This window comes from Babylonia areolata, chromosome 9 (assembly GCF_041734735.1).
Source record: "Babylonia areolata isolate BAREFJ2019XMU chromosome 9, ASM4173473v1, whole genome shotgun sequence".
NCBI lineage: Eukaryota > Metazoa > Mollusca > Gastropoda > Neogastropoda > Buccinidae > Babylonia > Babylonia areolata.
This window is the reverse complement of record NC_134884.1, coordinates 41,378,954-41,395,180: the sequence shown is the minus strand read 5'-3', so window position 1 is coordinate 41,395,180 and position 16,227 is coordinate 41,378,954. Positions and strand designations below refer to the sequence as shown.

Here is a 16,227-nt window from a genome sequence, read left to right as displayed (position 1 = left end):
AGATGCAAAATGGCCAGAATGAGCTGTAAAATGGTCAGAGTGAGATGTTAGAGGGTCAGAATGAGCTGTAAAATGGTCAGAGTGAGATGTTAGAGGGTCAGAATGAGATGTAAAATGGTCAGAGTGAGATGTTAGAGGGTCAGAGTGAGATGTGAAATGGTCAGAATGAGATGTTAGAGGGTCAGAGTGAGATGTGAAATGGTCAGAGTGAGATGTGAAATGGTAAGAATGAGCTGTAAAATGGTCAGAGTGAGATGTTAGAGGGTCAGAATGAGATGTAAAATGGTCAGAGTGAGATGTTAGAGGGTCAGAGTGAGATGTGAAATGGTCAGAATGAGATGTGAAATGGTCAGAATGAGATGTTAGAGGGTCAGTGTATGATGCAAAATGGTCACTATCAGATGTAGCATGATCAGTGTGAGATATGTAATGGTCAGTGTGACGTAAAACGGTCAGTGTGAGATATAAAATGGTCAATGTCCAAACTATCAGTACAGCCAACAGTGAACTGGACAGACGGCATCTGGATGTCCCAAGTCAGAGAACCAGAGACGTGCATTAAGATGAGCTGCAAGACAATCACTGTCCAAACTTCAGTTCACACAATGAGCACCACTATGACTACCTGATGCGTAGCACAGTGCGGAAGCGGCTGGATAACTGAGTCTGCCCAGGCTGACTGTCACTGGACGGACAGTGGTGACTGTCTCCACTCCGAGAGACACGCTCACTCACGCTGCCCACTCCGAAAGTAAGCAATTGTCATCAGTAAGGGGGTTAATACGTGGGCCCCTGCGTTTTGTTAGATAAAACCAGACACAGCTGAACGCCACTGAAGTGACTCGGCTGCAGTGCAGGGTCTCCTCTGGTGTGCGGCCTCGTGACAACCTGACACTGACGTATAGCTGCCTATGGACTGCAGGCACCGGGGCAGCAGCAGAGGGGCCTGGGAGTGTCGTTGCCGGTGCCCTGTGGTGTGTGTGGTGTGGGGGTAACGCCACTGTCACGGCGCAGATGTCGTCATCAGTTCACAGTGAACAACTGGATACACACAAGATCGACGGCCACACAATCCAAGATCCTAAGACGAGTTTCCAGTAAACCAGGAAAATGCAAGACAAGTTTTCACTCCCCCCCCCCATACCCCCCCTCCCCCCAGTCATCAGTGGAAGTGACAGCAGTTAAAGCGGGTTCAACTTTCAGTCTGAGGGTCCTGGGCTCGAACCTCAGTTACAGCGCCTGGTGGGTTCATCTTTTTTGCCCGATCTTCCTGGTCAACGGATGAGCAGACCTAACTGTTAGTACCCAAACCCCCCTTCGCGTGTATTCGCATGTAGAAGATTAAATGCGCACGTTAAAGATCCCACAGTCCATGTCAGTGGTCGGTTGGTTATGGAAGTAAGAACATACGCAGCATGCACACACCCACCCCCCCCGAAAACGGAGTATGGCTGCCTACATGGCGGGGTAAAATGGCCATACATGCTAAAGCCCACTCTTACATACAAGTGAACGTGCGAGTCGTAGCCCACGAACGCAAAAGAAGAACCCCCAGTCACCACGGATTTACAGTGAAAATATCTCGAGAGAGAGAGTGGATGACCACAGTCCAACCTCCCAGCTGTTCACAATGAACCAGAGAGGTGCAAGATGACCACGGTCCAAGCCCCCACGGCCACGGCCATGGCCACAGTGGCCAGAATGGCCGTTTTCCTTAGGTAGGAGTTAGCACTGTTGAAGTCGCCGATCTTGCGAGATTCGTTGGCCTGAAACAAGATCAGTGAGATGGTCACTCACTCGAGTCCCTCTCTGTCTTTGCTCAGTATAACTCCGTGTGTGTGTGTGTGTGTGTGTGTGTGTGTGTGTGTGTGTGTGTGTGTGTGTCGCGCGCGCGCGCGCGTGCGTGCTAATCTTCTATTTATATCTTTACGCTTTTCCACTGTTATGCCTAAATAAACGAATATACTAACTAACCAACCAACCAACTAACTAACTAAAAGGGGAGTCCTACGGTAACTTGCAATTATGTTTACTTTTCGTGTAGCTCGCCGATGTAGAGAACAGTTAATCGATTTTGTCTCAGTTCTGTCACATTGCTACATACATTTCATATCCTCTTCAATGTATTCAGGACATCACACACTTTTCTATAAAGCTCCCACATCAACACGTATAATAATAATAATAAAAAGAACGTTAGCATTGATTCCATAAAACACCTGTCGAATCTCCGAAGCGGGTTATCGTTTACACTGACGCTTCTGCACGTTTGTAACATGAACAATGATGTAACAGAGAATCTGAACGTGAAAAAATGGGTTCCATCAAGCAGCATATTAGACCATGATTATGAAGATCTGCTGACATCTGTGAAGAAATGGAAACCCACATTGACATGGCCACGTAACAAGATCCATGGACTTGATAAAACAATTCTCCGATGAACTTTGTTGAGACAGGGAGACGGAGGAATTATCAACAACAACAAACAACAGCAACAATAATACAAACAAAAAAAACAAGATGGGCTGACACAACATTGTGAAACGGACAGGGAAACCAATCGCAGAGAGCCAGGCTGTGATACACAACATGACACACCCAGAGCAGTCTGGTGAACAGTTCTTCTGTGTGGCGACCCGATGACTCTTCACAGAGTTATTCTGAAGAAAGAAAGACAGAAAGAAAGAAAGAACACGGATTCAAACTAATGGGTTAACAAATTGAAATTAAATGAAAATCTAAATTATTAAAAAAAAAATAAAAAAATAAAAAATCAACACACACAGACACACACACACAACAGCAACAAAACAAAAACAAAACAAAAACACAAAGACAACACCAAAACAAAACAACCGCCCCCCCCGCCCCCCCCCCCCCCCCCCCCCCCCCAAAAAACAAAAAAAAACCAACCCAAAAAAACAACAACAACAAAACAACAAAAAACAAACAAAACAAAACAAAACAAAACAAGAGCAACAACACAACAAAAACACGCTGTTTGGGCATCCACGCTCCGTGTTCGGGGGAAGGGGCCACAAGGATGTGAAGTTCTCACCGTGACGTAGTAGCGCAGGGCAGGGATGGCACAGACGAAGTTGCCCAGCAGGCATGCCAGGCAGGACCAGAGCAAGGCACAGCGCATGCGCACTCGGCTCGGGGGACGGGGGATCCTCCTCCTCACCTTCCGCCCGCTTCCCCCTCCCCCTCCCCCCGCTCCTGGTGTTGATGCTGTGGGCCCCACCGTCTTGGTCGTCTGTCGTAAGTGGTGTTGTCAAAGGTAAGACAAGACAGGCTATAATCATCTCATGAAGAGAAGTAAGACCTCGTTGTCTTTAATGTAAATGCGAATGACTTTCTCATCACATACAGAAACATCACCTGTTGTTGCTAAAGATGACTCACGTTATTATCTCATGAGGAGAAAATTGTACCTGTTGTTGTTGTTGTTGTTGTTGATGATGATGATGATAAGATGAGAACGATTTTTATTCTCCCATAAGGAGAAAGTACACCTGTTGTTGTTAGAGATGAGGTAAGACTGACTTTATCATAGGCTGTCATAAATGGAAACGACTCCTGCTGTAGTTGTTGCGGCTGTCAAAGATATCTTTTGGAAAAACAAACCAAAACCACACACACACACACACACACACACACACACACACCAAAAAAAAACAAAAACAATGACTCCATCTCATCAAGAGGATTTACACCTGTTGTTAAAGATAATTAAGAATGACTTTGTTATCTCACAAAGAGATATTACACGTGTTGCTTAGTTCGTGTTGTTGTCAATGTTGGGGGGCGAGGGGGGAGGGGGGCGGGGGGCGGGGGGGGCGGGGGCATGGAGGTTAAAAAAGAAGTGTCAGATTAGTAGGAGTGGCGGTTGAAAGGAAAGAAGAGGGTTGTGGGGAGGGGAGTGGGTTGTAGCTCATTTGGAGCAGTGTGTGTGTGTGTGTGTGTGTGTGTGTGTGTGTGTGTGTGTGTGTGTGTGTGTGTGTCTGTGTGTGTTTGTGAGAGAAAGAGAAACAGGCAGTGGAGAGTAAGTGAGAGAGGGGTGAGTGTGAGTGAGGGAGACACAGACAGAATGTGAGGAAGGGTAATTAAATGAAAAAAAAAAATAAAGAGAAGGTGAAACTGAAACCATATTTAAAAACAGATGTTAAAAGAAGTTAAAAAAAAAAAAAAACCCACTGTGCAACCACACACAAACAAACAAACAAACAAAACAACAACAAACAAAAAACAAAACAAAACAGACATACACATGCACAGAATCACACAACTACACCCCTACCCACCCACACACTGACATCCCCCCCCCCACACACACACGTGATCGCACGCACACATGCACATGAGGGGATTACTTACGGAGAGCGGGGGAGCTAAGAAAACTCCCACTTGGGGATCGTAGGGTCCAGGGGGTACTGGCGCCTTGCTTTTCTCCAGACTGGGATTCTTCTGGTACCGTCCGCTGACTGGCCTGCAGGGAACCACAATACAGAATGCTTTCAGCAGCTCACGTGACAAATAAGAGAAATTGATTGGCGGTGTGTGCTACATAAACAATACACGAGAACCACTGTCATTCAATGTCGGTGAATACACAAAAGACATGATATGTTTAAATGCTAAGTTGACGCGTAAACCTTACATCCAGTGATAATCACTATAACACATGTGTATCGATCATAGTATGGTAAAAGTAATGATGTTCGTTTATCTATTTATATATTTATCTATAGTCTGTTCATCTAGGATGATGATATCAGACTGAATATAAATGTTATCATTATTATTACTGTTTATTATCAACATCATACTATAATTAAACGTAGAAAAAATGATTAAAATCAACTGACCAGCATTAAAGATAGTTTGGCGTTTAGGTGCATGATGTGCTAATTAATTGATCTGGCATTGATCACAAGATTCAACAACCTTTAAATTTTTTCCTCCCTAAAATCTCCTCCAAGTGTAAATGAAAACGATTAAAAGAAAAAAAGTAAAAAAAAAAAAAAAGGTGTGACTTAGTTTAAAGGGATTAAAATCATCGAGAACCCGGATGAAAGGCACGGTATTTGAGTACTGTCTTATGCCCCTTGAATCATCGTCTGAAACACATTAATTTTGAGAATCGTGGTCAGAAAGATCCTTTCGGGATCGTTATCCCCCCCCCCCCCCTCTCCCATTTCATTTGATTTTAAATTTGGATCGAGGTGAAGCATTTCGCTGCTGTCCGTTACCAGTCACGGACAGAAATGATTGTTTTTCAGTAAAAAGAACCTAGATTAAAAGCTATCACAAATCCGAATGATTATATTAAAAAAAAGAAGAAAGATTGATTTCTAAAGCCCATAAAAAGGTATGCCCATTTTTACGACAACCCCCCCCCCCCCCCCCCCCCCCTGAAATAACCCTGGTTTTATTGCACGATACTATATTGATAAGAGAAAAGCGGATATTGATTCCTTCTAACTTGACTTTGTCAGTGTATGTGTGTATGGTCAGGTGTGAAATCTCTTCAGAGTATAAGAGAAAAGCGGATATTGATTCCTTCTAACTTGACTTTGTCAGTGTATGTGTGTATGGTCAGGTGTGAAATCTCTTCAGAGTATAAGAGAAAAGCGGATATTGATTCCTTCTAACTTGACTTTGTCAGTGTATGTATGTATGGTCAGGTGTGAAATCTCTTCAGAGTATAAGAGAAAAGCGGATATTGATTCCTTCTAATTTGACTTTGTCAGTGTATGTATGTATGGTCAGGTGTGAAATCTCTTCAGAGTATAAGAGAAAAGCGGATATTGATTCCTTCTAATTTGACTTTGTCAGTGTATGTATGTATGGTCAGGTGTGAAATCTCTTCAGAGTATAAGAGAAAAGCGGATATTGATTCCTTCTAACTTGACTTTGTCAGTGTATGTATGTATGGTCAGGTGTGAAATCTCTTCAGAGTATAAGAGAAAAGCGGATATTGATTCCTTCTAACTTGACTTTGTCAGTGTATGTATGTGTGGTCAGGTGTGAAATCTCTTCAGAGTATAAGAGAAAAGCGGATATTGATTCCTTCTAACTTGACTTTGTCAGTGTATGTATGTATGGTCAGGTGTGAAATCTCTTCAGAGTATAAGAGAAAAGCGGATATTGATTCCTTCTAACTTGACTTTGTCAGTGTATGTATGTGTGGTCAGGTGTGAAATCTCTTCAGAGTATAAGAGAAAAGCGGATATTGATTCCTTCTAACTTGACTTTGTCAGTGTATGTATGTGTGGTCAGGTGTGAAATCTCTTCAGAGTATAAGAGAAAAGCGGATATTGATTCCTTCTAACTTGACTTTGTCAGTGTATGTGTGTATGGTCAGGTGTGAAATCTCTTCAGAGTATAAGAGAAAAGCGGATATTGATTCCTTCTAACTTGACTTTGTCAGTGTATGTGTGTATGGTCAGGTGTGAAATCTCTTCAGAGTATAAGAGAAAAGCGGATATTGATTCCTTCTAACTTGACTTTGTCAGTGTATGTATGTATGGTCAGGTGTGAAATCTCTTCAGAGTATAAGAGAAAAGCGGATATTGATTCATTCTAATTTGACTTTGTCAGTGTATGTATGTATGGTCAGGTGTGAAATCTCTTCAGAGTATAAGAGAAAAGCGGATATTGATTCCTTCTAACTTGACTTTGTCAGTGTATGTATGTATGGTCAAGTGTGAAATCTCTTCAGAGTATAAGAGAAAAGCGGATATTGATTCCTTCTAACTTGACTTTGTCAGTGTATGTATGTGTGGTCAGGTGTGAAATCTCTTCAGAGTATAAGAGAAAAGCGGATATTGATTCCTTCTAACTTGACTTTGTCAGTGTATGTATGTATGGTCAGGTGTGAAATCTCTTCAGAGTATAAGAGAAAAGCGGATATTGATTCCTTCTAACTTGACTTTGTCAGTGCATGTATGTGTGGTCAGGTGTGAAATCTCTTCAGAGTATAAGAGAAAAGCGGATATTGATTCCTTCTAACTTGACTTTGTCAGTGTATGTATGTGTGGTCAGGTGTGAAATCTCTTCAGAGTATAAGAGAAAAGCGGATATTGATTCCTTCTAACTTGACTTTGTCAGTGTATGTGTGTATGGTCAGGTGTGAAGTCTCTTCAGAGTATAAGAGAAAAGCGGATATTGATTCCTTCTAACTTGACTTTGTCAGTGTATGTGTGGTCAGGTGTGAAATCTCTTCAGAGTATAAGAGAAAAGCGGATATTGATTCCTTCTAACTTGACTTTGTCAGTGTATGTGTGTATGGTCAGGTGTGAAATCTCTTCAGAGTATAAGAGAAAAGCGGATATTGATTCCTTCTAACTTGACTTTGTCAGTGTATGTGTGTATGGTCAGGTGTGAAATCTCTTCAGAGTATAAGAGAAAAGCGGATATTGATTCCTTCTAACTTGACTTTGTCAGTGTATGTATGTATGGTCAGGTGTGAAATCTCTTCAGAGTATAAGAGAAAAGCGGATATTGATTCCTTCTAACTTGACTTTGTCAGTGTATGTGTGTATGGTCAGGTGTGAAATTTCTTCAGAGTATAAGAGAAAAGCGGATATTGATTCCTTCTAACTTGACTTTGTCAGTGTATGTGTGTATGGTCAGGTGTGAAATCTCTTCAGAGTATAAGAGAAAAGCGGATATTGATTCCTTCTAACTTGACTTTGTCAGTGTATGTATGTATGGTCAGGTGTGAAATCTCTTCAGAGTATAAGAGAAAAGCGGATATTGATTCCTTCTAACTTGACTTTGTCAGTGTATGTATGTATGGTCAGGTGTGAAATCTCTTCAGAGTATAAGAGAAAAGCGGATATTGATTCCTTCTAACTTGACTTTGTCAGTGTATGTATGTATGGTCAGGTGTGAAATCTCTTCAGAGTTTGCTCACCAGGTACCATCCACACTCCCATGATATAATGTTAGCTTTTAACTCGTACATTTAACTTCATTTTGCACCTGTTCAGACAGCTATGAAATCTCCAGACAGATCACCAATTATCACCCACACTTTATAAAAAAAAAAAAAAGTTGGCGTTAAACTCGTACATTTAACTAAACTTTGCACCTGTATAATAGACTGGTATGAGCATTCCTCACCGAGTATCACACTTCGCTTTATTCTCGTACATTTGTTTTCTGTGTTATCGTTGTGGAATGCTGCTTTCTCCTCTCATTTTTCTCCTTCTTTATGCACTTGTGCGCTGTCCAGCTCGACCTACTATCGATTAAAAAGTTAATAACAACAATAATGACGGCAACAATAACAAAATAGCAACAACAGTAAGAATAACATCAAGAATAACAACGACACTACAATGATGAAAAAAAAAAAAAAAAAAAAAAAAATCTAACGCTAGCAAATTTATGGAGTGTGTAAATTACGACAAGCAGCAATAATATCGAGAATAACAACAATACTACAATAATGATTAAAAAAAAATCTAACGCTAACAAATTTATGGAGTGTGTAAATTATGACAAGCAGCCTTTGAAAAAGGAGTTCAAGACTTCAGTGTCTCTACAGCTCCGACCGTGCTGACACACAGACAGACTGATAGACAGACAGGCCTCATAGATATGCAAACGGACTGACCGACCGGGAATACTGATCAATACTGTGTCAGACTGACATGTGCGTGAAGAAATAAGTGTCAGAAAGATAGACATATGGTATTGATTCAGATAAACGGTGTGTGTGTGTGTGTGTGTGTGTGTGTGTGTGTGTGTGTGTGTGTGTGTGTGTGTGTGTACGCCTGTCTATGTGGACTGGAATATGCTGAGGTGAGTCAGCTGTCGTTGAGTTTTCTGTACTCGGATATGTTGTACATCATACGATCCATTGTGTTATTATCTACTTTGTGCATGTATGAATTCCTCCTCCTCCTCCTCCTCATCATCATCATCACCATCATCATCATCATCATCATCATCATCAATCATCCTCAACATCATCATCATCATCAACATCAATGCTAGTGGACACTAGCATACTGTTAGTTTTATCATCATCATCATCATCATCATCATCATCATCCTCAACATCAATGCTAGTGGACACTAGCATACTGTTAGTTTTATCATCATCATCATCATCATCATCATCATCAGCAGCAGCAGCAGCAGAGCAGCAGTAGTAGTACAGAGAATTAAGCCACCGTGGCAGAAATGACAAGGCTTCTGATCAGTGATCAGGTTCGGAGGCCCGTTACGGCATGGTGACATGTAACAGGGAAATGTTTCGGCATGGTGACATGCAACAGGGAAATGTTTCGGCATGGTGACATGTAACAGGGAAATGTTTCGGCATGGTGACATGCAACAGGGAAATGTTTCGGCAATGGTGACATGTAACAGGGAAATGTTTCGGCAATGGTGACATGTAACTGGGAAATGTTTCGGCATGGTGACATGTAACAGAGAAATGTTTCGGCATGGTGACATGTAACTGGGAAATGTTTCGGCATGGTGACATGTAACAGGGAAATGTTTCGACACGGTGACATGTAACTGGGAAATGTTTCGGCATGATGACATGTAACAGGGAAATGTTTCGGCATGATGACATGTAACAGGGAAATGTTTCGGCATGATGACATGTAACAGGGAAATGTTTCGGCATGGTGACATGTAACTGGGAAATGTTTCGGCATGGTGACATGTAACTGGGAAATGTTTCGGCATGGTGACATGTAACAGGGAAATGTTTCGGCATGATGACATGTAACAGGGAAATGTTTCGGCAATGGTGACATGTAACTGGGAAATGTTCATGTAACTGGGAAATGTTTCGGCAATGGTGACATGTAACAGGGAAATGTTTCGGCATGGTGACATGTAACTGGGAAATGTTTCGGCATGGTGACATGTAACTGGGAAATGTTCATGTAACAGGGAACTGTTTCGGCATGGTGACATGTAACAGGGAAATGTTTCGGCATGGTGACACGTAACAGGGAAATGTTTCGGCATGGTGACATGTAACTGGGAAATGTTTCGGCATGGTGACATGTAACAGGGAAATGTTTCGGCATGGTGACATGTAACAGGGAAATGTTTCGGCATGGTGACATGTAACTGGGAAATGTTTCGGCATGGTGACATGCAACAGGGAAATGTTTCGGCAATGGTGACATGCAACAGGGAAATGTTTCGGCATGGTGACATGTAACAGGGAAATGTTTCGGCATGGTGACATGTAACTGGGAAATGTTCATGTAACTGGGAAATGTTTCGGCATGGTGATATGTAACTGGGAAATGTTTCGGCATGGTGACATGTAACTGGGAAATGTTTCGGCATGGTGACATGTAACAGGGAAATGTTTCGGCATGGTGACATGTAACTGGGAAATGTTCATGTAACTGGGAAATGTTTCGGCATGGTGACATGTAACAGGGAAATGTTTCGGCAATGGTGACATGTAACAGGGAAGTATTTCGGCATGGTGACATGTAACAGGGAAATGTTCCGGCATGGTGACATGTAACTGGGAAATGTTTCGGCAATGGTGACATGTAACAGGGAAGTATTTCGGCATGGTGACATGTAACAGGGAAATGTTTCGGCAATGGGGACATGTAACAGGGAAATGTTTCGGCATGGTGACATGTAACTGGGAAATGTTCATGTAACAGGGAAATGTTTCGGCATGGTGACATGTAACTGGGAAATGTTTCGGCATGATGACATGTAACAGGGAAATGTTCATGTAACAGGGAAATGTTTCGGCATGGTGACATGTAACTGGGAAATGTTTCGGCATGGTGACATGTAACAGGGAAATGTTTCGGCATGGTGACATGTAACAGGGAAATGTTTCGGCATGGTGACATGTAACTGGGAAATGTTTCGGCATGGTGACATGCAACAGGGAAATGTTTCGGCAATGGTGACATGCAACAGGGAAATGTTTCGGCATGGTGACATGTAACAGGGAAATGTTTCGGCATGGTGACATGTAACTGGGAAATGTTCATGTAACTGGGAAATGTTTCGGCATGGTGATATGTAACTGGGAAATGTTTCGGCATGGTGACATGTAACTGGGAAATGTTTCGGCATGGTGACATGTAACAGGGAAATGTTTCGGCATGGTGACATGTAACTGGGAAATGTTCATGTAACTGGGAAATGTTTCGGCATGGTGACATGTAACAGGGAAATGTTTCGGCAATGGTGACATGTAACAGGGAAGTATTTCGGCATGGTGACATGTAACAGGGAAATGTTTCGGCATGGTGACATGTTCCTGGGAAATGTTTCGGCATGATGACATGTAACAGGGAAATGTTTCGGCATGGTGACATGTAACTGGGAAATGTTTCGGCATGGTGACATGTAACTGGGAAATGTTTCGGTATGGTGACATGTAACAGGGAAATGTTTCAGCATGATGACATGTAACAGAGAAATGTTTCGGCAATGGTGACATGTAACTGGGAAATGTTCATGTAACTGGGAAATGTTTCGGCAATGGTGACATGTAACAGGGAAATGTTTCGGCATGGTGACATGTAACTGGGAAATGTTTCGGCATGGTGACATGTAACTGGGAAATGTTCATGTAACAGGGAACTGTTTCGGCATGGTGACATGTAACAGGGAAATGTTTCGGCATGGTGACACGTAACAGGGAAATGTTTCGGCATGGTGACATGTAACTGGGAAATGTTTCGGCATGGTGACATGTAACAGGGAAATGTTTCGGCATGGTGACATGTAACAGGGAAATGTTTCGGCATGGTGACATGTAACTGGGAAATGTTTCGGCATGGTGACATGCAACAGGGAAATGTTTCGGCAATGGTGACATGCAACAGGGAAATGTTTCGGCATGGTGACATGTAACAGGGAAATGTTTCGGCATGGTGACATGTAACTGGGAAATGTTCATGTAACTGGGAAATGTTTCGGCATGGTGATATGTAACTGGGAAATGTTTCGGCATGGTGACATGTAACTGGGAAATGTTTCGGCATGGTGACATGTAACAGGGAAATGTTTCGGCATGGTGACATGTAACTGGGAAATGTTCATGTAACTGGGAAATGTTTCGGCATGGTGACATGTAACAGGGAAATGTTTCGGCAATGGTGACATGTAACAGGGAAGTATTTCGGCATGGTGACATGTAACAGGGAAATGTTTCGGCATGGTGACATGTAACTGGGAAATGTTTCGGCAATGGTGACATGTAACAGGGAAGTATTTCGGCATGGTGACATGTAACAGGGAAATGTTTCGGCAATGGGGACATGTAACAGGGAAATGTTTCGGCATGGTGACATGTAACTGGGAAATGTTCATGTAACAGGGAAATGTTTCGGCATGGTGACATGTAACTGGGAAATGTTTCGGCATGATGACATGTAACAGGGAAATGTTCATGTAACAGGGAAATGTTTCGGCATGGTGACATGTAACAGGGAAATGTTTCGGCATGATGACATGTAACAGGGAAATGTTTCGGCATGATGACATGTAACAGGGAAATGTTCATGTAACAGGGAAATGTTTCGGCATGGTGACATGTAACTGGGAAATGTTTCGGCATGGTGACATGTAACTGGGAAATGTTCATGTAACTGGGAAATGTTCATGTAACAGGGAAATGTTTCGGCATGGTGACATGTAACTGGGAAATGTTTCGGCAATGGTGACATGTAACAGGGAAATGTTTCGGCATGGTGACATGTAACAGGGAAATGCACTTTACTCCGACTTTCCTCACACCACCCAGGTGTGAACGGGTGCCTCGCTTTGTTCGACGAAGATTAAAACGGCGGAAGGAGAGGACTGGGCCCCGTCTTCCAATGTCGAGCCCCAGACACAGTGGGTTCGAAATCACTGCACGTATGTCCGTGAAAGGCTGTGAGAGCTTTGACCTTTAACTGTTGATATATACATTTTGTTTTTATTGTCAGTAGTAGTAGTAGTAGTATTTATAGTATTAGACACTTCTGTTGGTGTTGTTGTCACCATCATCATCATCATCATCAATATCATCATTAAAAGTAGTAGTAGTAGTAGTAGTAGTAGTAGTAGTAGTAGTAGTAGTAGTAGTAGTAGTAATAGCAGTAGTAGTAGTAGTAGTAGTAGTAGTAGTAGTAGTAGTAGTAGTAGTAGTAGTGGATACTACTTTTAGTGTTATCATCATCATCAGCAGCAGCAGCAGCAGCAAAAGTAGTAGTAGTAGTCGTTGTTTTAGCAGTAGTAGTATTAGTAACAGGAGCGGCAGCAGCAACAGTAGAAGCAGAAGTAGTATGTTGTTGTTATCATCATCACCATTCATCCTCAACATCACCATCAAACATCACCCTCATCATCACCATACATCACCATCATCACCCTCATCATCACCATACATCATACATCACCACCATCATCATATGTCACCATGCATCATACATCACCACCACCATCATACATCACCACACATCATACATCACAACCACCCTCATCATACATCACCATTCATCACCCTCATCATACATCACCCTCATCATACATCACCATGCATCACAATTCATCATCGCTATCACCCTCACCAACATCATACATAACCACCCTCATCATACATCACCATCACCCTCATCATACGTCACCCTACATCACAAGTCACCATACACCACACATCACCACCATAATCATACATCACAACACATCATACATCACCATACGTCGCCATACATCACACCACCATCATCATACATCACACCCTCATCACACATCACCATAATCATACATCACCATCACCCCCATCATACATCACCACCCTCATCAAACATCACCATCATCATCGCCCTCATCATACGTCACCCTACATCACCATCATCATACATCACCCCCATCATACATCACCATTCATCATCACCTTCATCGCCATCACCCTCACCAGCATCACACATCATCACCTGGATTACCTGTCCAGCAGGGGGAAGGGGTCAGGTGACCTCAGCACCACGGGCTCCCCCCCAGGCTGACCGCTGTAGCTCTGGTCAGTCTCCGCGTCCCCGTCGTAAGAGTACGCCTCGTTCTCCAATCCCCGCCGCACGTATGGGGCTTCCCACACACCCCGGCTGCCCCCTCCCTCCTCCAGTATCACGCTGTCGAAAGAATCATCATGGTCGTCCGCCACGACTTTCGCCTCGTTTCTGCGGGTAGGGTCTGAAGGCGGGAGGTGAGTCGGTTCGTTTTGGTTGAGATGGTCTGGTGAAGGGTGTGGTGAGGATCTGTGGCCGTAGGGAGAGTGTCTGTCGTCGTGGTCCATGATGACAGCAGTGTCTTGTTTGGCGGCGGGTTCTGGGTTCAAGTCTCTGGTGGCGGCGTGGTGGTGATAGTAGGGGTTTGCAGAGGAGGAGTTGAAGACATCATCCTCCAGCGTCGTGTTGTGTCCATGGTGACCACCACCCTCAGTTGGGTTGGGGACCGCTGTGGTGGGGTCGGCGTCTCTTTCTGTTCGTTCGTTCTCCATTGTGTGTGTGTGTGTGTGTGTGTGTGGTGGGGGTTGGTTGGGGGAGGTGGGAACAGGTCTGGAACTGTCAGAAAGGGGGGGGGGGGGGGTGGAGGGGAGGGGGAAGGAGGGGTTGAGGGAAGCGTGGAGGTCGGGTGGGTGGGGATGGGCCGCGTTGGATGTGATGTTTGCTGTAGGTCTCTCTCTCTCTCTGTGGCAGCTCTCTTCAACTTCCACGGTGAGAAAGTCTGAAAAAAAGGAGAAGATTTGTTCTTGGCGGGAATGCCGTTTAAGCTTTCCATCATCATTATCACTATATCATCACTTATCGTCATAATCCTCCTCCTCCTCCTCATCATCATCATCGGCGTCGTACCCACCGTCTTCATCTTCTTCTCAATTTCTTTGTCTTCTTTTCAGTTCTTCTTCTCATTCATAACCATCGTCAATATTGATATCGTCTTTGTCGTCGCCATTGCCATCATTATTATCATTATTATCACCATGTCACCATTAAGAACAACAACAGCATCATCATCATAATCATTAATGGACAAGAAAACTCTAAAGCGCACAACACAGCGATAACCCATGCAGCATACCAATACTAAAGGTGTCCATACTACAGCGATTGGAAACACACACACACACACACACACACACACACGTCTAATATCACTGATAGTGAAAAGACGGTAAACTAAAGAACGAACACACACACACACACACACACACACACACACACACACACACAGAGGTACGCGCACACACAAACATTCACTGATACGGAACGAGTATGTAGGTGCACGCACGCATGCACATTAACATACACACAAACACAAGCACATGCACGCACTCTTCACACTCACAACACAATTGAACTACACACACACACACACACACACACACACACTGACACACACACACAACAAAGACACACACACCTACACCCACACCCACAACAAAGACACACACCCACACCCACACATTCACCCACTCACACACACCAACTTCACCTGTCTATGTTCAGTACTAACCTTCCGCCAACTGACTGGTTCCGTTTTTCACACCTTCGCTACACAGCAGAACGGACGGCCAACACTGGACGACCTATCACTGACACACAACGAACCCCTACTTCACACAATATCCGTGACCCTCACACGAAACAACCCCCCCCCCCCTTTTTTTTTTAATCTTCGCAGTGTAGGGTGGGATTATAAGTACTGTTGAATGGGAAAAGTTCTACATATGATATTCACAGTTTAACTCAGAGCGTCCAAAATACACAGTACACCCACAACACACACACACACACACACACACACACACACACCGAACTGCATGACTAACCTCGAATAACAAACTTGCGTGTCGCCTTCGCGGTCGTGTTCTTGCACGAATGTGTGTCAAACGTAAATCGGATTCCGATATCGTGTGTCAGTGAGTGCTTCGGGTCAGACACAAACTCTTGTCATGGACACCAGAATTCAGTGTCTATGCTCTAGTCGAGTGTTGTCTCTTAAAAAAACTTTGGACACACACTTTCGCAAAACAGTGTGTCGAAACTCAGTTCGAGTGACTACAAGGAAATATTTAAGCGCCACACATTCTTTAATTAATAGACTGAACTGTATAGGCCTAAAATTTAACTTTCAGAACAAATCATCACTATTTTCTGCTCTTCAAAATATCGACAAGTTCAAAAAGAATCACAGAATCTTATTCTTATTCGATGT

The 16,227-nt window shown here is 43.3% G+C and overlaps 1 protein-coding gene across 4 annotated transcripts in view; it reads right to left on the bottom strand.

The window, feature by feature from the left end:
* Nucleotides 1-1,150: 1,150 nt before the first annotated feature.
* Nucleotides 1,151-16,227, bottom strand: part of LOC143285449 (uncharacterized) — a 15,408-nt gene continuing 331 nt past the window's right edge. For 2 of the 4 annotated variants that reach the window (XM_076592737.1, XM_076592739.1), the window contains exons 2-6: nt 15,526-15,604; nt 13,959-14,736; nt 4,381-4,492; nt 3,062-3,259; nt 1,151-1,766 (exon numbers count right to left, since the gene is read on the bottom strand). In XM_076592737.1, the coding sequence (XP_076448852.1) occupies nt 1,626-1,766; nt 3,062-3,259; nt 4,381-4,492; nt 13,959-14,509 (1,002 nt within the window). In that variant the 5' untranslated portion in view covers nt 14,510-14,736; nt 15,526-15,604 and the 3' untranslated portion in view covers nt 1,151-1,625. Of the gene's footprint in view, nt 1,767-3,061; nt 3,260-4,380; nt 4,493-13,958; nt 14,737-15,525; nt 15,605-15,841 lie in introns of all 4 variants that reach the window. The other 2 variants (XM_076592738.1, XM_076592740.1) reach the window with 2 other exon arrangements.